Source organism: Leptinotarsa decemlineata, unplaced genomic scaffold, assembly GCF_025532065.1.
Source record: "Leptinotarsa decemlineata unplaced genomic scaffold, Ldec_3_MD MMD2_tig00026374_RagTag_RagTag, whole genome shotgun sequence".
In the NCBI taxonomy this organism is placed as follows: domain Eukaryota; kingdom Metazoa; phylum Arthropoda; class Insecta; order Coleoptera; family Chrysomelidae; genus Leptinotarsa; species Leptinotarsa decemlineata.
Window position 1 is genome coordinate 4,488,093 of NW_027412710.1, and position 22,648 is coordinate 4,510,740.

The 22,648-nt window shown below is 34.8% G+C and overlaps 1 protein-coding gene across 5 annotated transcripts in view; it reads right to left on the reverse strand.

Annotated features, from left to right (window-relative positions):
* sky (GTPase-activating protein skywalker) overlaps positions 1-22,648 on the reverse strand; it is a 122,552-nt gene that overhangs the window by 72,368 nt on the left and 27,536 nt on the right. For all 5 annotated transcript variants that reach the window (XM_074185359.1, XM_074185360.1, XM_074185358.1 and 2 more), the window contains exon 3: positions 19,785-19,909. In XM_074185359.1, coding sequence (XP_074041460.1) covers positions 19,785-19,909 — 125 coding nt within the window. The remainder of the gene's footprint in view (positions 1-19,784; positions 19,910-22,648) is intronic.

A 22,648-nucleotide genomic window follows, 5' to 3' on the forward strand; every position in this document is an offset into this window, starting at 1 on the left:
TTTAGAAAGTTTTGATAAAAAATGAGAAACTGGAATGCGATTTTGTTTTGTTGAGTGGTGCGTTGTCATATGACTATCATTGTATTGTCAATATTCTATAGGATATTTTGAATTTTTTTGATATGGCCGAACAGTTTACATTCAATGAATATGCAGATATGAATGTATTTTATGGACGAGCATTTTGTAATGCTGCAGAAGCTCGTCGTCTGTATTCCGAGCATTTTCCCAATCGAACGGTACCGTCAAGAGAAACATTCGAGCGTGTCGATCGCAGCTTGAGGGAGACAGGTATATAATAATTGATAATTAATTTGAGCACGTTGTTTTATTTCGATATTATTGTAGGTACAGTTTTGCCGAAACGAGGTGGTGAGGGCGCTCCTAGGACTGTACGTACCGTTGTATTGGAGGAAAATATTTTGGAAGCCGTCGCTAATGATCCTTCAATGAGCATCAGAAATCTATCAGAACAGTTCCATACATCCAAGTCCACTATTCATAGAATAATTAGGGAACAACTGCTCCACCCATTTCACATCCAGAAGGTACATGCCATGACACCTCAAGATTTTCTAGCACGACTGGAATATGCCAATTGGTTCATGGATAGGCAAAGAGAGGATATGACTTTTATTGATCGAGTTTTATTCACTGATGAAGCAGGTTTCAGTAGAGATGGAGTTATCAACTCTCATAATCTCCATATATGGGCCGAAGAAAATCCCCATGGGATATTGCAAACCAAACACCAACGGAAATTAAACGTGAATGTTTGGGCTGGTATCATAGGAAACCATCTTATAGGACCATTCGTTGTACAGGACCGATTGAATGGAGAACGTTATTTGGAGTTCATTCAGAACGATTTGAATGGACTTTTGGAACATGTTCCATTGCAAACCCGAAGAGATATGTGGTTTATGCATGATGGCGCTCCTCCTCATTTTAGTTTGATTGTGCGTGACCATCTGAACCATATTTTCCACAATAGATGGATTGGTAGAGGTGGGCCATATTCATGGCCCTCGCGGTCTCCGGATTTAAATCCATTGGATTTCTTTCTGTGGGGGCATCTAAAAAGCCTTGTTTACGCTACACCTATTCACACAAGAGATGCATTGTTGAATAGAATAACATTACATTGTGAAGCCATACGAAACGACCCTGGAATGCTATTTCAAGTACAGAGAGGGTGTCTTTGCAGACTAAGAAAATGTATAGAGAGAGAAGGTGGTCATATCGAGCAGTTTCTGTAGCAGATTTTTCATTTCTGTTTGCTCTTGAGGCTCTTGAGTTTCGTTAGTTAAACGTGTTTGCATTATAAAAATTCGTTATGAACATTTTACCTATCATTTCCATTTTCCTTAAAAACTAATATTTTCGAATAATGGTAGACATCTCAGGATAAATGTTGTTGAATTAACGTTATCATTATTATTTCTGCTATGATAATTATTCATTTCAAATAATGGTGGACGAGCGGGTTTGATGTCGTCGAGTGAAACTACACACGAGTACTTTTATTCATAAAATTGTCCAAGTAACCTTATTTTGTTGAAAAATATTGAAAAATATCTGTCATTTCAAAGTTTTGGGGTGTGGACCATCGGGGGTAGTCCGTTCCTGACTTTGGAGCAAAACAACTGACTCCTGCATGAAAGCTCATCGAAGGAATTCATTTGTTTAGTCAATTACCAAAATTTGGATGATTTTGAATATTCACTTGAAAAGTTATCAAAGAAAAACATTTTTCATTTTGTAACTTCGAGGGCCCGTTACTTGGTAACAAAGGATTTTAGGAAAAAAAGTTATATGAAGTACTGGTGATATTTTGACCCCATCTATACATTCCCGAGAGGAAAAGAGGAAGTCCAAGGACACCCTGTATATAAATATATATTTATTATGTCTTTTTTATATTACAGCCCTCGATAAAGCTAATAAACATTAGCGAAAGCTCGGGCAGCTAAAAAGAGTAAATATTTATTCTAATCAGACCGAATCCCCGAAAAACTACTATATATATATATATATATATATATATATATATATATATATATATATATATATATATATATATATATATATATATATGCGTATTGCATTTGTAGAATCTGACTTTGTGTTATATTTTATTTGTTTAAATTGAAGGGGTTATATTTTCAGGAGTGATTAATTTTTGGGAAATAAAGTTTTTGGCTTTCTACTACTCCATCTTAATTCAAAAAAAAATGTGGGAATCTTCCAAAGAAAGGAAGGAAGTAATTGATTAGAAAATACATATATGGATGTGTAGATCATGCAAAGAAGCAACTTTCAGGCACAAAATGGAAGAAAGTCCTCCTGAAACAGCTACTTTCATATAAACATTGAATTACACGAAAGAAAAAAATCTTACGAAACGAATAATTCTACATGAACGCTGAATTATACAGAAGATACTTTTCTCTACTCAGTTTGTATTCCAAACATTCGTTATGGAATAAAATTCAGATATCATTCACTGGAGTTCTACTTTTATTGAATGGTAACAAATTGCACTTACATGGAGTAGTAGAAAGCCAAAAACTTTCTTTCCCAAAAATTTTATATGTATTTTGTAGGGTTTATTAAACACAAACTTGGATTTAATTGCATCACCGGTTGCCAGCAGCAGAGGTTGCGCAGTAAGCGCTTCTCGCGATAGGCTCAGCCTCAAATGACCCATTTCTACTTTGTTAACACCAGCCGTGCGCAATCGTAACATGGCCATTAACGCAACTTCCTCAACGTACAGGTCCAGAGGGGTCCGACCAGTAATTAACTCTATTGCCGCGGTTGGTGTTGTTCTCATGGCTCCTGTGGTGTTTAAACAAGCCAATCGCTGTATTTGATATATTTTTTGGATGTCCGTTGCTTGTAGAACTTTCGGTCCCAATGTAATGGCTTCTTACGTTATCATAGGTCTTATTATTGCAGTGTAGATTCAGGTGACCACACGGGGCAAAAGACCCCATGCGCGTCCCACTGTCCTTCACATTGCTCATAGGTCACATATGCTCTTTTTGCTCTACTCTGTAGGTGAGAGTTCCATGTTAGCTTCCTGTCGAGGGTAGTACCAAGGTATTTCACCTCTTCAGAAAAGTTTTGCTTTGCTTTTGAAGCTTTCGTTGGGTTTCAAGCCCGATAAACTTATTTTCGTCGTGAAAAGGACCACCACAGTCTTCTTGGGATTGATCGACAGTGCGTGTTCCTTGCACCATCTTTCTATGAATTTGAGCCCATCCTGCGCTATATCGCACAGTGTGTTCACAAATCTGCCGGTCTGCAAAGTAACTATGTCATCCGCATATGCAATTGTGTAGAATCCATTATTGTTGAGGTGATTAATCAGGGGAACAAACGTGTCTGAGGACTGTATCAAGAAGAAATACATACATTCCAGAAAATAAATATTTCGAAACATTAATTTCTCCCAACTACCAACACTGTAGTTATTAAATTTTTATTACATTTTCAACAGGATAGGGCACTTCCTCATTATGTAGTTCCAGTTAAACAATGGTTAGATAATAATTATGCCAATCAATGGATTGGAAGGAGAGATCCTGTCGAATGGCCTCCTAGATCTCCAAAGCTATCTCCTCTTAATTTCTTCCTCTGGGGCACCTAAAATCCGTTGTTTTTAAAACGTAACCTGACTCAGTAGAGCAACTGAAGGGAAGATCAATCCAAGAATGCCGAGCCATTTCCAGGGAAACATTACGAGTGTGAATTTATTCACATCCACACTGAGAAAAAAATATTGAACTATTATTTTTTCTTTCAACGACTTTGTACACCTACCATTTTTAAATATGATACGCTTTTTTGACTGAATTAGTGGAAAAAAAGTCCTATCTTTTAAGCCGTCTGAAGGGGTGAAAATGGGATGGACATATTTATAAAATTCGTAACATGACATATCGACTTTGTACACATATCAAACTGGGATAGGTAATTCATGATGGCCGAATCCAGAAGTAAAACATCACGTCATAGTTTTCCAGGTCGTCTAAAGAGGTGGAAACCTTAAAAAAAATCATCAAAAATTGAATTTGTACACCTACAAGATTGAGATATGTTAGTCCTGATGCCCGAATCGATAAGAAACACATCACACCGTAGTTTTCCAGGCCGTCTGATGGGATGGGAAATGGGATGGAAAGCACAACTCAGTTAATCGATGTTTTGAAAACATAAAAATATAAAATAATCAATTGATAGTGTAAAATATTTCATGACACATGCTTTTATTAACATATTCAAAAAATATAACACAAACTTTCAATCGAATAAAATCCATCAATCCATTACATTATAAAATCAATATGATATAAAAGTTTCCACTTCATTTCCACCTCCTCTTATGACAAACATTTTGACACGGTGTTCTTTTTTTTTTTGTTGGAGTATCTGAATCTTTCAGATGTGTACATTCATTTCCGATGATACGACTTTGAAAGTCTCCATCTTATTTCCACACCCTCAGACAGCCTGGAAAATTATAGCGTGATATTTTTCTTGTCGATTAGGTCGTCAGGAATGACATATACAGGGCTTTTCATGATGAGCGTTAATTAGCCGTTTCTGGTCAACAAATTCATATACTATTTCCCTATACCTATTTATTACCGTTTAGAAGATATAAATTAATTTCGATATTTTTTTTACCAAACATGAACTTTTATAAATGCTGATAATCTTGAACTCTCTTGCACTAAAACGATCAAATTTGAAATGGAGTGGAGTGATACTATGAGGATCTTCACTCCGAGTCATATTTTCATTTGCCTCATACAGGGTCTTCAAAAAATGCAGATACTTTGATCTCATGAAAAAATGAGTGGAACTCAATTTTTTCAAATGGAATACCCTATATATTTAAACATTTTTGAGCTCTACATCAAATTTTAGATTAACTTTGTTCCGATAATACTATTTCTATTTTGAACCGTTTTCGAGATGAACTGTTTCAAACGGAAATTGACATGGTGTTCATCACTCATTTTTGTAAAACAGATTTCGTTTGATGTTTCTCAATTAGTCACAAATAATACAATGAAAAGATAATTATTGAAATACTCCTCAACCATCGAATGAAACTTCTCTTCAAACAATAGTTTTATTAACGCTGAAACACGAACTGAAAATAATAAACCCATAAATTAATGAGGTAATTTAATCGTCAGTGTATTTCAGAATATGTTCAATCACATCTCCACCTCTACTTAAACAAACATGTAATCTCTTCAAAAGATTGTCATGTGTAGCGCTTCTGATCAAGTCTGGAGTCAAACTATTGAAAGCAGTTGTAACTCTCGATTATATCTTCCATTGTTGTTATTGGAGTAGAGTAAACCATATTTTTAATGAAACCCCACACGAAATAATCTAATGGATTGCCATCTGGTGTTCTAGGAGGCCAACGAAAAGGTCCATTATTACCAATCCATCTGTCTTCGAAGATTTCGGTTGAAGCTTCGCTGACTGAATGAGAATTATGGGGTGGAGCACCATCCATTTGGTACCATACACGTTCTCTTCCTGGTCTATTATTTGAAATCATTTGAATTCCATTTCTCAGTAAATCTTCATATTTTTATGCATTCAAATTATCATCATAAAACTCGATATAAAAATTTGACTCATTCTTTATGGCACAAAATACATTGAATTGCCATCTTTCTTGAAAACCCCTTTGGCGGACAACATGGGGATTTTCTGGCGTCCAATAATGACTGTTGTGTCTATTGAAAACTCCATTTTTTGTGAACTTGGCCTCATCTGTCCATATGATATTGTCAAGGAAATGTTCATCCTCTTGAGTCTTGACAAGTAACCATTCAAAGAATTCCACTCTACGAGGTAAATCAGTCTCTTTCAAATGTTGGACACAGTAGAACTTATAGGGATGCCATTTATGCTTATTAAGAATTCGACAAATTGTCACGTAAGTTATACCTATCTCCCTTTTAGCCTCGTACAGAGAAGCATTTGGAAATGCATGAAAGTATCCCAAAACTGTTATACCATTGTCATCATCATCCACTTTAGTCTTCTTACGAATGATTTTTGGACGGAAGGTTCCATTCAACCTACAGTTTTTTAGTAGTCGACTTATCACATTATTATTCGGTTCGGAAGTTGTGGATATCTTTCATGAAATACTCGGCATGTTCTACTTGCAATTCTATTGCACTCACCATAAATTATTAATAAATTCAAGAAATCTTCATTACTGTAACCTAATCTTGACATTATTCTATTATAATTGGTAGCTATCACAATCAGTCAAAACCACCAACGAAAGTCTGACGTTAAATTATTGGTTTATTTATTTTTCCAAAGCACACTATTAAAAATATTAATGCGTACTGTTGTACGTTAGAGACCAATACCTCAATGTATACAAATTGTAACTTTTTCTAAGGTAGGTACATACCAATTTTGAATTGACTGATCTGAGACAGTTAAAAAACTGGATCAAAAAGAAATATTACTAAGTATAAAAAAATGTTGAATATCCAAAATAAGTGATGAATTCAAAAAAACGAGCAAGAAAACCACGTCAGTTTCCGTTTGAAACAGTTTATCTCGAAAACGGTTCAAAATAGAAATAGTATTATCTGAACAAAGTTAATCTAAAATTGGATGTAGAGTTCCACTTATTTTTTCATGAGATTAAAGTATCTGCATTTTTTGAAGACCCTGTATGAGGCAAACGAAAATATGACTCGGAGTGAAGATTCTCATAGTATCACTCCACTCCATTTCAAATTTGATCGTTTAGTGCAAGAGAGTTCAAGATTATCAGCATTTATAAAAGTTCATGTTTGGTAAAAAAAATATCGAAATTAATTTATATCTTCTAAACGGTAATAGATAGGCATAGGAAAATAGTATATGAATTTGTTGACAAAGTGATAATGAATCATAATATGATATTATATACGGGGTGTTCCATTTCAAAAATCAAAGAAGTCGCTACTTTATAGTAGAAGCGACAACGCCGCTTCGTCTGAAATATTTTAGGCGTGTAGGTCATATTGATTTATGCATACTGTGAAATTTTCAGGTTGATCCGTTAAATAGTTGTCAGAAACGACTAATTAACGCTCATCATGAAAAGCCCTGTATAAGTTTGATAGGTGTACAAAGTTGATTTTTCATGTTACGCTTTTTATAATTATTTCCACCTCATTTTCACCCCCTCAGACGGCCTTAAAGCTAGGACGGTTTTTTTTTCATTGACATTCAACAATCGCATCATATTGAAAAATGGTAGGTGTACAAAGTCGTTAAATGAAAAAAAATAATCGTTTAATATTTTTTTCTCAGTGTACTTTGTGGATGTGGCTAACTTCACGCCCGTAGAAACATTTGCCATTTTAGGACAAGGGTTTGAGAAAAGACTTGAGTCTATGGAAAACTCTTCTTTAGTTAATAATAGAAAATAAAATTTTAATTCGAATAAATAGTGTTTTATTTAATAAACCAAACACTACTACATCAAATATAGCTTTGTAGGGTACCATTGAAAAGCATTTCTTAGAGCTGTTCAATAATGTATCACACATAGGGGGGTTGTCATTTAGAAATATAAAGTTGGGGTGGTTGGAGGCGAGAAGGTAAGCTATTACATCATTTTGTTTCCCCCTCCCTATTATGAAAGTTGTTTCCATTGATTTCTCATATTTCATATTTCATATTTCTCATATTTCATTCGGTTGCTCAGATATAGCAACTGTAAGTTTCAATATTGTATATGAGAATTCATCACTTTTCAGCTTGTCAACTGATTGTTCACTCAGTCAAGAACGCGTAAGAATCGGAATACTTATACGGCATTTCCGAACGAAATAATGACACAAAGTCATCCTAATTGAAGAGGAAGTCGTGGGAGAGTGAGCGACACGGAGATAGGATGTCATTTGTCATTCAATTTGCTTTGGCACTTTCGATGAATATAAAACTATAAGACTATTACACTCGTAGCTGTCGTGGTAATTATATTTTTCATAAATAGATATGTTTACGTATCTCCCACACTTGGAATGATAAGAAGCCGTGTTTCGTATATTCATTTTTTTATTTAGTAAAAAAATCTAGTCTCGGTGCATTCACCGCTTTTTCAGTAAGTACTATCCGTCAAAAGAAAGCTGTTGAAATTTCATGATACTCTACTCATATGTTTGTGAGTCATTGTCACTACTTTTGTTATTTTCAAAACAATGGATCAAAAACAATTTCTGGGGAGTATGTTCTAGAACCCATATGAATTCTGTGTTTGTACTTCAAAAAAGAGCGATACGTTATCTCTTCAAATTGAAACAACAACACTCCTGTAGGCCTATGTTCATCAAAAATAATATTTTGGCTGTTTATGCGAGTTGTATGTATGAAACGGCTTGTTTGATAAACAAGCACAAATATGAATTTCCTTTGGTCTCCTCTAACTATTCCACCCATCAGACTGACTATTTTAACTACCTATACCCAACTTGACATTTTCTAAAAGCTCAGTAATCTACAATAGCCAATGACCAGTAATCTTATAGTATTTCCAATACCAATTGGAACAGCACAGAGAAGGAATTCCCGCCTCGACATATAATTTTTCAGTAGTAATTTTTCAGTTACTTATTCTTACAACCATAGCAATTGATCACCCCATGAAAAAGTTATCTCAACTGAATTTTTCCACCATGGGTAATTATGAAAAACTTCGAAATTTAAGGTAGTTGATTTCCGAGTCGAAAACTCTAAAATACAATGAAAACACAAATAATCACACCGAATTCTCGTCAAACATATATTTACAAAATGATAGAGGCCAACAAAATTGCTAGAAAAATCAAAATTCTTCTTCGGTATATTCGGATGAGGCGGAATCATCATCGGGTTTAATAACGATCGGACGTATGGAACTTTGCATATAATATTTGTTCTCTTCTTTTATAACGTGGGCCACACAGTTCTTACACACATCACTATTACCTACTTCATTCACCACTCGCCTTATATTGTCAAGCATTACAGCATTCAAAGTCGGTGGCTGATTACATTTCCGCAAGCTTTCTTTCATTGTGGCTCAAACCATTTTAATTGGATTGAACACACAATAGTATGGAGGCAAATGTAAGAGAATATGACCACGTGTTTCCACATCGAATCAATAATATACTCTTTTTTCAAATTACGTTGTTTTATGGTCGCCAGTAATACCTTTTTCGTTGGAATCTTTTCGGGTATTTCCATGTCATGATTTCGCATGAAATCAACAATATCTGATTTTTTTGTGTTTTGGTATTTTAGTCAATAACCGAGAATGATGATACGAAGCGTTATCCATCCGCAGTCATATTTTCGTGATAATCAGCAGACGAATCTTTAATATTTTTGGCCGATAGATGCAAAGTGCACTTTCATTCCCGGCATGCAAGATTATAACACGTTTTCCCCTTGAAGAAGATGAGTTCAAAGCACAGTACTTGGTTTCGTCTACCCAGCCATATTTGACATCATGGGTGTCAAACCAAGTTTCGTCGAGGTAGATTATATGTCTGCTGGATTCTCGGTAGCTTTTCATTAGCCTCAAATATTCTTGTCGGAGTTGAACAATGCGTGTCGATTCCATTAGTACCATCCGATTGTTCAATTTTTTATATTTGAAACCACAAGACAATAAAACACCTCGTAGAGTTTCTGAAAATTTTTAATTGTAATTGGGGTAGTCGAGTAATTTATACCAAATCATTTCCAAGGTTTGTAATTCATTTTTTTGGTATATACCATAAATTGTTCGCCGAATCACATCTTTTGTAGCACCATCAACGTTTGCGAATTTTTTATTCCTTTGTTTTCGTTTCATTGCATGGTCAATGACATCCCCTATTTTAATGACTCGAAGAACTGTCGAACGAGATAGTTTCGTTAACTCGCATATTCTATTCACAATAGCATTCTGTGAAGTGTGACAGTTTTTCTTCTTCAACAATTCATGAATATTTAAAATTACTCGCTGAAATTCAACATGTAAGTCCTTATTTTCAAATTCCGGATCCCTGTCGATTGACACAGATTCCTCGCACGTTTGTTTCAAAATGTTATCATTTGTTTCAAAAGGTCTCCAGAAAGCCATATTGATGAAAGTACCCAAAAACACTAAGATTTTCACAAAAATCGGTTTAAACGATGAGATTGGAACCTTTGGTGTAAAAGTTGAAAACTTTTTCTAGGGATCAATTACCACAACACCAAACTGATATTTTTGCACTCGACGCGCGTTTCGCTAACAAGGTTAGCATCTTCAGGAGAAGCAAATTGATACTGAATCTAAAGACAAGGGTTAGCTGTTCATATACCTAAAGTTTTTTGGTCCGATGTGGACTTTGTTTGTTAAATGATGATTATCCTTATTGATTTTTCGGTAATTAACTAGTGGAACCATTACCTGCAAATTAATTTGTCCGCTTTTTAATCTATCGTTGATATTCCTAGTAGCAGACCCGGCCACGCGTTGCTTTGGCTGAGGTTTTGGTTATATTACATTGTAGTAAACTATTTAAGAGGAACGGTAGAAGAACATCAATCACGGGCACCACCATGCTTTCTTTACATAGATGCCATTTGTAAAAAAATATGGCGACCTTCATGACAGATTTTCTACTACCATACCCCTTAATACAATGAAATTATTATTTACGAACGAAGACGAAAACGTTAAAGCTGGTATGAAAATCCACTGGATTGGGATTTGAAGGGAAAGGACATTTGAACACGATTGATTAAAATTTTCGTATAGTTGATATTGAGCAAAAATCAATACAAAAGAATTAATTTTAAAATTTATTATTAATTTTAATCAATTTTGTAACAAATGAGTATTTTACAAAGTTGTTAGTAAATAACATTGTGACACTTAAACTTATGAACAAAATAAAGTTGAGTTTAATTCGTGAGTTTTTCAAATTCACTTCGAAAAGTATTCAAATTGATGTTTCAAATGTTGGGTTTTGATTTTTAAAGGGATTTGTTTCTGATTCACATATTGGCAACAGCGCCTATATCAAGTTGAAATAATGTATACGTACCTAGATGTTCTACTTTAAAAAAGGAAAATTATCTTTATGAATCAACAATTAGGGCAAAACATAAATTATAGTTCGATACCACCTCCACAAGCCACATAAACAACAGTTGTTTTGTTATTTATTTATACAGAGGAAGATAGGTTAGGTGCACAAAATCCCATATATCACAGAATGTCTCGGAACTCGGAATATAAGTAAACAGAACAGCACACCTCTGAAATATGTCACCTTTGTTTGTCTCATACAGGTAACAGATTCACTGTCCTTTAGCTATAATCGATGTTGCCAAATGGTGAAATAAAAACGAATCCTCTTTTTTAAGTATTTAAATAATTTTTTAAAGAAAAAGGTTGAAATGATCAAGTTCAAAATGCGTTGTTTTAGAGTTCTTTTATGAAAACTACTTGATTTTCGTCAGGAGGAACATTCCCCATTGAGTGTTTGGCGAAGTTTCACAGCAACATGGGTCCATCACTTTACACCAGTGTCAGTAATAATAATGACATCAAATTGATTTACATCAAAAGACGAATTATAACTACAAATTATAATGTTTTCATTTAAATAGGTTGGAGGAAGAGAATGGATAGTCTCTAAAACGTCACGAGATGATACATATTTATTTTTATATGAAAAATTTCATAAATTCTGTTACTGACAAATTTGATTTTTTCAAAAAGCTAATTTATCGAATGTAGTAATTTTTTGCCCATTCTACATTTGTATTTATTTTTAAATTTAATATTCTAATTATTCTATAGATTTGTAGGAAGTAACAATCCTAAAAAAACTATTTCAAATATAAATTGTCCTACTCAAAATAACATATTTAAACGAAATTAGTTTTCACGATATTTCAATGATCTTCGCATCATACAGAATATATAATTGGAAAAATCATGACAATTCCCCAGTCCGACGCTTGTTAAAACTATATTTAACGCAACATGCTAAACAGCGTCGGCCGCCTCTTTTGAAGTTCTTTGTCGCATTGTTTTTTTTTCTTCAAGATATGTTATGTGTTCATTATAAAATATCTTATGTCTGTTCAGTGGGTTGAGCTACCTATCGGGCGCATCCCCAGGTGACAGATAAGGGGAACGGCCAGGGGGCTGGAAGCCGTGTCCAGGAAGCTAATGTGGCCTTAAGGATGGGGTCACCGGACTCCTGGTCAGTGGCAGAAATAAGTAGGGTGAGGGGAACTAAAACCCCCTAAAATCCTTTGCAAAATATCCCGCCGCGGACCAGCCTACCCAAGCTAAGGTGCAAGGAATCGTGCCGACAGCTGAATGGCCGCAGGTTGATATGCGGTCACGAACGATCCCATTGGGGAAATGGGCGAAACCTCATTGTTATCAGCCTACCTCTGGTAATGCGGAGCTCTGCCAGAGGTGACCAACTCTTCCCTTGCTACTCGTGGGAACACACATAAATGAAACAATACAAAAACAGAAACAACAAAAACAAAAACCAATCCCAAAGCTGGACAGACGTGCTTTCCTCGATCTAAGGCGGTGGGTGGGGATGAACAAAAATGTCCACCCCAATCTTCCGCTTGGAATGAGGCTGGACAGAGCAGATCACCTCGTGATGTAATACAAAGGCAAAGGCGAAGGCGCATTTGCGGCGCTGAGGCCAAAAGGAGAAAGAGAGCAAAGGAGGCAGGAGTGGCAGCAACTATAAGTGCACCCTCCTACTTCCCCACTCCACCCCCAACAGCAAGGGCACTTCCTGCGGCCGGCGCCAAGAACTCCGCCCTGCAGGAAAGCTCCCTCACTTGTGCACCTCCACGGAGGAAACCCTAAGAAGATTGAAGCCGAGCAAAGACAGTAATATCGCTGCACCTTCCAAAACCTTCGCGGAGGCCACCGTGAGACACCTCAAGGTTGCCAAAGAGAGTGTGTGTCCGACGAGTCTTGGCCTACACCTGCCAATATGAAGGAGATGTCTCCCAGCGACCTGTCCACCTTCCTGGAAAGGACAGGATGGACGATGACCTAGAAGGAGGATGTACAATGGGTCACATGTGGCCTAAGTGCTATGGGTTTACACTCACCTTCCCTAATCTACAGATACAGATCTTATTTCTGTTATTTTATTATACTTTGTGGTTAGTTATAGTCCCTAATTATAAGCATTTATTCTTTCTTAGGACAATACACTGAATTGTATTGAATAAACTGGGATGTAGTCGTTACTACGTGGTAGGAAATGATAATGAAGAAAAGAGAATTGAAACTTTCTATGTTTTTTACCACTTTCATTTGTAACTAACGTTACTGCAGTTTCGTCCTATAAGGACATTTTCAAACTTATACATTGAACTGAATTGAATGAACTTAAGACTATTTCAATGGCTCCTTAGCGGCGTCCTCAAGAGGCATAGCGGGTAGAAATATCTCAGCGATTGTGTGGATAAATTACAGTGCCACTTGCTGGAGACGACTATGTTACTTTCTTTGATGTACCAGCATATTTGCATTCCTAAAATTATTTCACTGTCACACAGTACCGAATATACTTTAATAGTTATGGAATTTGATTCACCCACATGATACACTTGCTCGATCAAGATCATTCGTTGAATTTTAAATCTTAAATTTAGGAATTGAGCACTTGTTAGCACATTCTTGGTAAGACTCTCTATTTTACCCAGACAAAAAAATATTGGGTGTCGTCCAAATAAATCCTAGACACAAATAGGTGCCGGCAAGTCTGAAGGTTATGACAAACTTTGGTGGGTAGTGCATTCCAAAACTAATTTTTTTTATTGAAAAGGTATATTTTTATGTATCAAGATGGAGATGTAGAAATTTTCAGGTTGAATTATGTTACATTTGCCATAAGGTTGGCGACCTTTCCTAAAGCCGACATTACCTTCATGCAATCATAATATTCACTTACAAGAGAGATGAATGAACAAGTATATGATGGAATCGGCCGATACTTGATGAAAATCCATAACTAACGTATTCTAAAAACACTTTATTGTGTGATTTTCACTAGACAGTTTTACGGACAGTTTTACACAGTTGATCAAACAGATCGCGGTTAATAACGGTTATAAAGTAGTACACCAGTCATTTAAGCTTAAATTAGGTAAGAATCTCGGAATTCGAGATACCCAGCTGTAAGTCCAGCTGTATGGATTGAGTCCGTATCCAACAGCTCTATTTGATAATGATGGCATGAGAAAAACAACAAAATCGTCATTGTATGACAACATGCGCCCAGTTGATTTTGTTCCCAATGAAAATAATGTGACGTTCATTATTGATGGCGGATTTCTTCTTCATCATGTTGTAAGGAGCAGAGAAGATACTTTTTCTATTATTTTTGATAAATACATGAATTATTTACAAAGGCATTACAGTTCCAAAATAATTGTTGTATTTGACGGATATTCAGACTACAGTAAGAAAGTAAAAGATATGGAGCAGCAGAGAAGAACTGCTGCACTTTCAAAAACGTATGAAGTCTGTTTCGATGAAACAATGGTCGTACCAGTTACTCAAGAAAAATTCTTATCAAATCGAAATAACAAAGATATGCTCATTAATATGTTAATTGAAAAATTACAAGATGCAAATATTACTACTAAACAAGCCAGAGATGATGCGGATGTTATAGTTGAAACTGCAATTGAAGAATCAAAGTCTGGAAAAACTACAGTTATAGGACAAGATATCGATTTACTTGTCATTTTAATTGGGCATACACTGTCTTACGAACAAGAAATTTTCTTTAAAAAAGTTGGGAAAGGAAATGTAAAAACGGAGATATACTCGAATAAAAATTTTGATAATTATCCTCATCCCAAAACACATATTTTATTTATGCACGCATTAAGTGGCTGTGACACAATTTCTGCGCTTTTTAAAAAGGGAAAAAAATAATTTTTAAAAGTTTTTGAGAAACTGACAAATTTGGATGAACTAGCTGCAGCATTTGAGAAAGAAAATTGTTCGGCCCAGAGATTATTAGAGAGTGGAACTCAAACCTTATTGGCAGTCTATAATGATCCGAAATCTGTGAAAAATCTCGATCATCTTCGTTATATGCATTACGTCAAGTCTACAAAACTTTAGTCCATTTCTTTACTTTAAATGAAAATAAATGTATTGAATGATATTTTTTAATAAAAAGATTAATTCATAATTTATTTGTTTTTTCCATCATGTAAGAAGTTATTAATTAGTTTGAAATTCAAATATAATTGCTATATTTTCATTAACAATTCTGTAATTACACGGGCAGGTAAGTGTTGTTAAATAAATTAATACTGAATAAAAAGTGGATAGGTTAGGAAAAAAATTATAAAATATAATATAATAGTTTATAAAAATTGATAAATATTTATAATCATTGATTTATTGATAGTTCATCAACTATATATGGCGCGTTTTCGACCGGAGGCACCGGTTGACCTGAAGTGATGCTGTGGCCGCGCGCTCTCCGCCCTTAATCTCGAAAACGGTTCACCGTATAAAAAAACTTTTTCAACAAAATTTGTAGAGAATTTTATATTCTACAATATTGATAATAAAAACAAATAGCAAAAAACCCATAGGTAATTAGATATTTCCAAAAAAAGGGCAAAAAACCGATTTTTGTGACCTTTGACCTTGAAATTTAATAGTTGCTTATACCCTACCATATGTAGGTTTTGAGACAACTTTCAGGGTGTCAATATACAAGTATTTACAGACTTACAGCTGGGTATCCCGAATTCCGAGGTGAACTTACTATAGTGACTGGACTATAGATATTATGAACGCCATTCTTTCCAAAAAATTTCAAAAGCAAGCCATGGACTTGGTCTACTCGTATTCAAGATGCGATAACGTCAGTTATAGGACACTGGCATATGTGAGTGAACCAACCAGAAATATTGCCCGTTTCTTGAAGAAATAATGCGTAAACGTAGCTTACAGAACGAATAATAATCTAAGTAAATTTATTAAAAACAATAAAGACAAAACTTCGTTGTTGGATAGATCAGGAGTATATAAGCTGACTTGTGGCTCTTGTCCAAAACTGCATATTGGCCAAACAAGAAGAACATTTTCCCAAAGAATTAAGAGCATAGAAGTAGTTTTGCAAACCACCTTTTAGCAGAAGGACATGAGTTCAATCATGAATACGATGTGTTACATTTAGAAGAGAAGAGTTTGAAACTCAATCTTCTAGAATGTTTAGAAATCAATAGATTCAGGAATTCGGGTAATTTACTGAATAATCAATTAGAATTAAATCACTCTCCGTTACTGAATATTTTTTCAAATGTGGAAAATGGAACATAAGCTCAGGTAATTGAATTCATTACAAACTTAGGTAAAAAATCAGGTACTTCAAATTGTAGAATAAGGTATTAATAGCATTCAATGTGTAGAATTAGTTATTAAGACACGCCCGAGGAAGCCATTGTATGGCGAAACACGTATTGCGTTTTTGTAAAACTGTCTAGTGAAAATCACACAATAAAGTGTTTTTAGAATACGTGAATAAACAAGTTTCATTATATGTATATTATCTATCTATTTCAACCTCTAATCATTTCTTCAATACGAACAAAGTGATGCATTGCGATAACAATAGCTGCCATTAGATATGAAATAATGACATGGAAAGTTACTGCATATGCTTTCTCCCCAACAAAATTTTTCTGTGATATAGGTAGGTGTTTCTACGTTCATAAAAATCATGGGTACTTATTACCATCTAATTTGAAAGAATAATAACGAAATTAATTGCACATGATTTTCAAAGATTTTTACAAATTAATTCAAAATCATATTTTAGCCAAAAGAAAGGTCTCGCACGACATTCATTCATCTATACTTCTATATCTCAATATCTATACAATATCTATAGTCTATATTAACATGATAAATGTGTAAGTTTGTGAGAATGGATAAATGTATGAATGTATGTTTGCGGCTTTTTCAAGCCTGAATGACTGAACATATTTAGATGGAACTTTACATAAATACAGCTTATACATCAGAATGACATACAACCTATAATTTACAAAGGTTTTGTGTAATTTTGGTCATAACATAATGATAACTTTATTTGTGAGATTATAAAACAATCTCTCCTGATTTTTTTTATTCTTCAATACGGAAAACTATAATAACAACACTTCCAAAATACAAATCATGAAATTATAAAACAGCAACAAAAATTAATTGGCTCTCTGGGGCGACTTCATTGATTCCAGTGGCGCATTTGCTTTTTCAGCTGCAGGAAAATCCGGAAAAACCTGCAGCACCATATCATCTGAAGATCTTGATCTGCCAATGTCCTCATAAAACAAAATGTAGGTTGTCTCCAGAGGCTCCAATAAATTCAATGCATCGCCAGAACACTTCGTAACACGACTATCGTCGAACTTAAACCAATCCGTTTCGTCTTTGACCAATGCGTAATAATGACCAGATTCACAGTAAACAATGACTGCATGGAGATTATAATAGTGGTCTGCTAGATTGAAGTGTTCATCTATTTCGAACCTTCGAAAGAGTTTGGTGTTTCCATCAGAGGTTAAGTCTAGTTTGAAGATCATCAGTGTTATTGTTAGATTGACTGGTGCCTCAGCTGTACTTGTTTTCTTATAACTTGTTGTCCTAACAAATATCTAGTGGACTTCAAAGACTCCAGGAAATCGCTTGGAGGGAAAGATGATACCTTCTTACGAAACTGCAGCTGCATGAATAAGTCAGGAAAATTCTTGCTCCTTGAGAGAAATTTTGGCGTGCGCTGCCTGTACACGCTGCCTAACACACAGATAATGTACTGTAAGATTGTTTATTTTAAATAGTACTAAATAAAAGTCCGCGATAGCATATACAGTGTGTCAATTTTAAAACTTACAATGGGCTATATCTCACGAACGAAAGCTGATATCGAAAAATGCTTGAAACAGTTACTAGGATAGTAAGGGGCAACTGAAGTGACATGAAAGAGAACTCACCCCCCATCAACCCCCTAGGTCCCACCCATCAAAACACAAAAAGTTTAAATTGCAAACCCCTACTTGTGATGAATCATTGAAAAGACTATAAAAATGCTCTCCAATGGTATAAATAATAATTTTACAGGGTGAAGCAATAATTGTGAAACTTTGGCTTGAATGGTAAACAGGGTGTAACTAAATAAGTGTAAAACATTTAAGGCGATGATTTCCCATCGAAAAAAGATAGGATCTTTCATATAAAGAAATTTCATTGGATTCAATTTTTTTCACAAGCACTAAAAAAGTTACAATATTGAAATAAACCTGACGTTTTGTACTACAAACAGACACTTAGCCAGAAATTTATTTGGTTTACCCCATGATTGTAAGGGGTGGAAAACGCAACCCCTAAAATTTATTTCCAATGTACCAGTTCGTAGCAAAAATTATTTTAGGAACAACTACAGAGACACATCGTCATAAATGCGAAAATACGAAACTAATCTATATAGTAGGACGCTATTAGCGATAGTGACAATTAAATTGGTATGACGTTGTCAGTTTGTGAATTTTCGAAATTGAATTAATACTAATTGTGTGTTGTTGTTCTGTTCTTAATTTGTTACTTTGATAATTCACTTGTTATTAAAATGGCATACAAAAATGAGGAAATGGCTGATATGCATTACGTTTATGGTCTGTTGCAGGGGAATGGGTTAGAAGCTTCTAGAAGATATGCTGAAATGTATCCTCAACAGCACCATCCTTCACATAGAATATTTGCTCGACTTCATCAACGATTACGAGAATATGGTTCATTCGACAAAAGAACGCAGGATTGTGGTCGCCATCGAGAAGTACGAACACCACAGCTTGAGGAAGCAGTACTTAATTTGATTGAAGAACAACCTACTACCAGTACTAGAAAGATTGCTTTCCAGCTAAATGTTGATCATATGACGGTATTTCGAATTTTAAAGGAACAACTCTTATACCCTTACCATCTGCAACGAGTGCAGGAACTGTTACCGCGAGACTTTCCGAACCGTCTTGAATTTTGCAATTGGATGCTGGAAATAATTAGAAGAAATTGTGACTTTCTGAAGACGATAGAATTCACAGACGAATGTAGTTTTTCTCGGAACAAAATTTTTAATTTTCATAATCACCACATATGGGCTGATGAAAACCCTCACACTATTGTCGAAACTAACCATCAAGAACAGTTTTCTCTTAACGTGTGGCTCGTAGTTAAATCTTTTTTCAAATTTCCAAAATTTTGAAAATCTTCCAAAATATTAAGAAAAAACTAAAGCCCCATTTTTTTTCACTTGATTGTTTATAACTTTTGTAATTTTTATCGGCGCGTTTTCGGACCTTTCCTTAAACTTTCTAGGCAAAAATACGAATCGAATGACACCTTGGTCGCAATTGTTGGACGGGGCTGAAAAAGCTAAATCGAGTACATGTGAACCAGACTATTACTCAATACTTATTGTTATATTATGACTAAGATTACACAGAGCCTTCGTAAAGTGTAGCCTATATGTTATTCTGATGTACAAGCTGTATTTATGTGAAGTTTCATCTAAATCCGTTCAGTCGTTTAGGCGTGAAAAATCCAAAAACATACATACATCCATCCTTACAAACTTTCACATTTGAATTACTTTGTAATACAGTTTGAATATTAAGTTGTGCGTACTCACCACATGTTTCTTGCATATTTGCATAACAGTCTTCCAAGTTACTTCATATAAAAGTTTTGTTTGAGTGATGAAAGTTTTCTCTTTTGATGCTACTAGGCTCGCCATGCAATGGTAACATTCTTCTTCTGCAACAAAAGGAACAGAACAGTCAATGGAACTGAAACCAAATGAAAAATTATCTCACAAGAAATTTTTACTATTTCAATACAAATTTATGGGGTCAGCTTATATATTCCTGACTGTGGCTCTTGCCCAAAACTGTACATTGGTCAAACAGGGAGAAACATTTCCCAAAGAATTAGAAGAATGGAAGTAGTTTTGCGAATATAAATTGTTAATCTAGTAGTCTTGAATTAATTTTACAATGTGTCGTTAGGTAAACACGTGTCGAGTTGTTAAAATAACGGTTTGGTGTTGGGAAAAAACTCCAGTAATATTAATTTGTTTATTTTGTCATGTTTGTTGTAATATAAGTAATATTTCATTGTTTTATACACGTTTCAATGTACCCAATAATTGTTTATTACATTTTATTATTACTTTCCAAATTCCTGTATGTACTTTCCGAGGTGTGAATAAGTCTAAGTTATGTAATGAATAATTATTGCTTGACAGAAAAATCCATTCACAGGGCAATATACAGGGTATAACTAAATAAGTGTAAAACATTTGAGGAGAAGATTCCTCATCGAAAAAAAGATGGGATCTTCCATATAAAGAAATTTCATTGGAGCATGCCTTGTTGAGATACAGCCCCTTAAAGGGGGTACATCAAATTTGTATAACAATTTTTTTCACAAGCATTAAAAAGTTACAATATTGAAATTAACCTGACGTTTTGTACTACAAAAAGACACTTAGCCAGAAATTTATTTGGTTTACCCCATGATTGTAAGGGGTGGAAAACGCAACCCCTAAAATGTATTTCCAATGTAACTTTTTGTCTCATCATGTGTTTACCATTTAAAAATTCATTTCAGATAGCCTGTTTCATTCTAAACAAAAAATGTATCTTGGGTTTTTTGCCCAAAATAAACCAGTTCGCAGCAAAACATTATTTTAGGAACAACTACAGAGGCACATCGTCATAAATGCGAAAATACGAAACTAATCTATCTAGTAGGTCGTTATTAGTGATAGTGACAATTAAATTGGTATGACGCTGTCAGTTTGTGAATTTTCGAAATTGAAATAGAAGCTTCTAGAAGATATGCTGAAATGTATCCTCAACGACAGCATCTTTCACATAGAATATTTGCTCGATTTCATATGCTGAAATGTATCCTCAACGACAGCATCTTTCACATAGAATATTTGCTCGATTTCATCAACGGTTACGAGAATATGGTTCATTCGACAAAAGAACGCAGGATTGTGATCGCCATAGAGAAGTACGAACACCACAGTTTGAGAAAGCAGTACTTAATTTGATTGAAGAACAACCTACTACGAGTACCAGCTAAATGTTGATCATATGACGGTATTTCGAATTTTAAAGGAACAACTCTTATACCCTTACCATCTGCAACGAGTACAGGCACTGTTACCGCGAGACTTTCTGAAACCGTCTTGAATTTTGCAATTGGATGCTGGAAATGATTAGAAGAAATTGTGACTTTCTGAAGACGATAGAATTCACAGACGAATGTAGTTTTTTTCGGGACAAAATTATCAATTTTCATAATCACCACATATGGGCTGATGAAAACCCTCACCCTATTGTCGAAACTAACCATCAAGAACAGTTTTCTCTTAACGTGTGGCTCGGAGTTATTGGGGATGATTTAATTGGGCCTCATTTTCTAACTCCTCGATTAAATGGTGAGGCATACGTTCAATTTTTAAGAGAAGTGCATCCAGTACTGCTGGAGGAAGTTCCTTTGGGTGTCAGAAGGGATCTGTTTTTATGCATAATGGGGCTCCCGCCCATTTTAGTCAAGTAGCACGTCAGCATTTAACTGAAACATATGCAAATCAGTGGATAGGTGGAAGAGGACCACATATCTGGCCCGCTCGACCCCCAGATCTCAATCTTCTCGATTTCTCTATTTGGGACCATTTACAGCATTTGGTTTATCGTACTCCTGTTCGCGATGTAGAGGACTTAAGAAACCGCATCATTGATGCGTGCAGGGTAATCAGAGAGACTACAGGAATATTTGAGCGAATACGTGGCTCAATGCGCCGTCGTCTAGACGCATGTGTAATGTCTAAAAGTAGACATATTGAAAATTTACTATGATTTTTACATGTTGTGTGTTTTGTTATTAATAAATCAGTTTTGTTCATTACCCTTTAATAGTTTGATGCAGGTACTAACTACAAAATAATAATAAATCCAGTTCGCATTTATGACGATGTATCTCTGTAGTTGTTCGTAAAATAATTTTTTGCTGCGGACTGGTTTATTTTGTGAAAAAAACTCAAGAGACATTTTTTGTTTAGAATGAAACAGGCTATCGGAAATGAATTTTTAAATGGTAAACAAATAATAAGACAAAAAGTTACATTGGAAATAAATTTTAGGGGTTGCGTTGTTTTTCGTAGTCCCCATTTTAAAAAATGGGTAAAAAAATAAAACTTCACTTAGATGGCCATGACTTCAAATCTAGATGTATTTTTCAATGCTAAACAATTTTTCTAAATAGCATTTCCCGACTTATGATGCTAAATAGCTGTAAAAGATATTAATTTTTCCAAATTTTGTTACCGTAAATATTCAGTTGCTGATAAAATTAAAAAAAAATTGCCAAAGAAAAATAGCTTGATTTAGAAATCGATCATCTGTACACTAACCGTATTCTCTTATATAGTTATAGTCTATATAAAAAACTAACATATAGATTAGAAGAAAATGATTACGT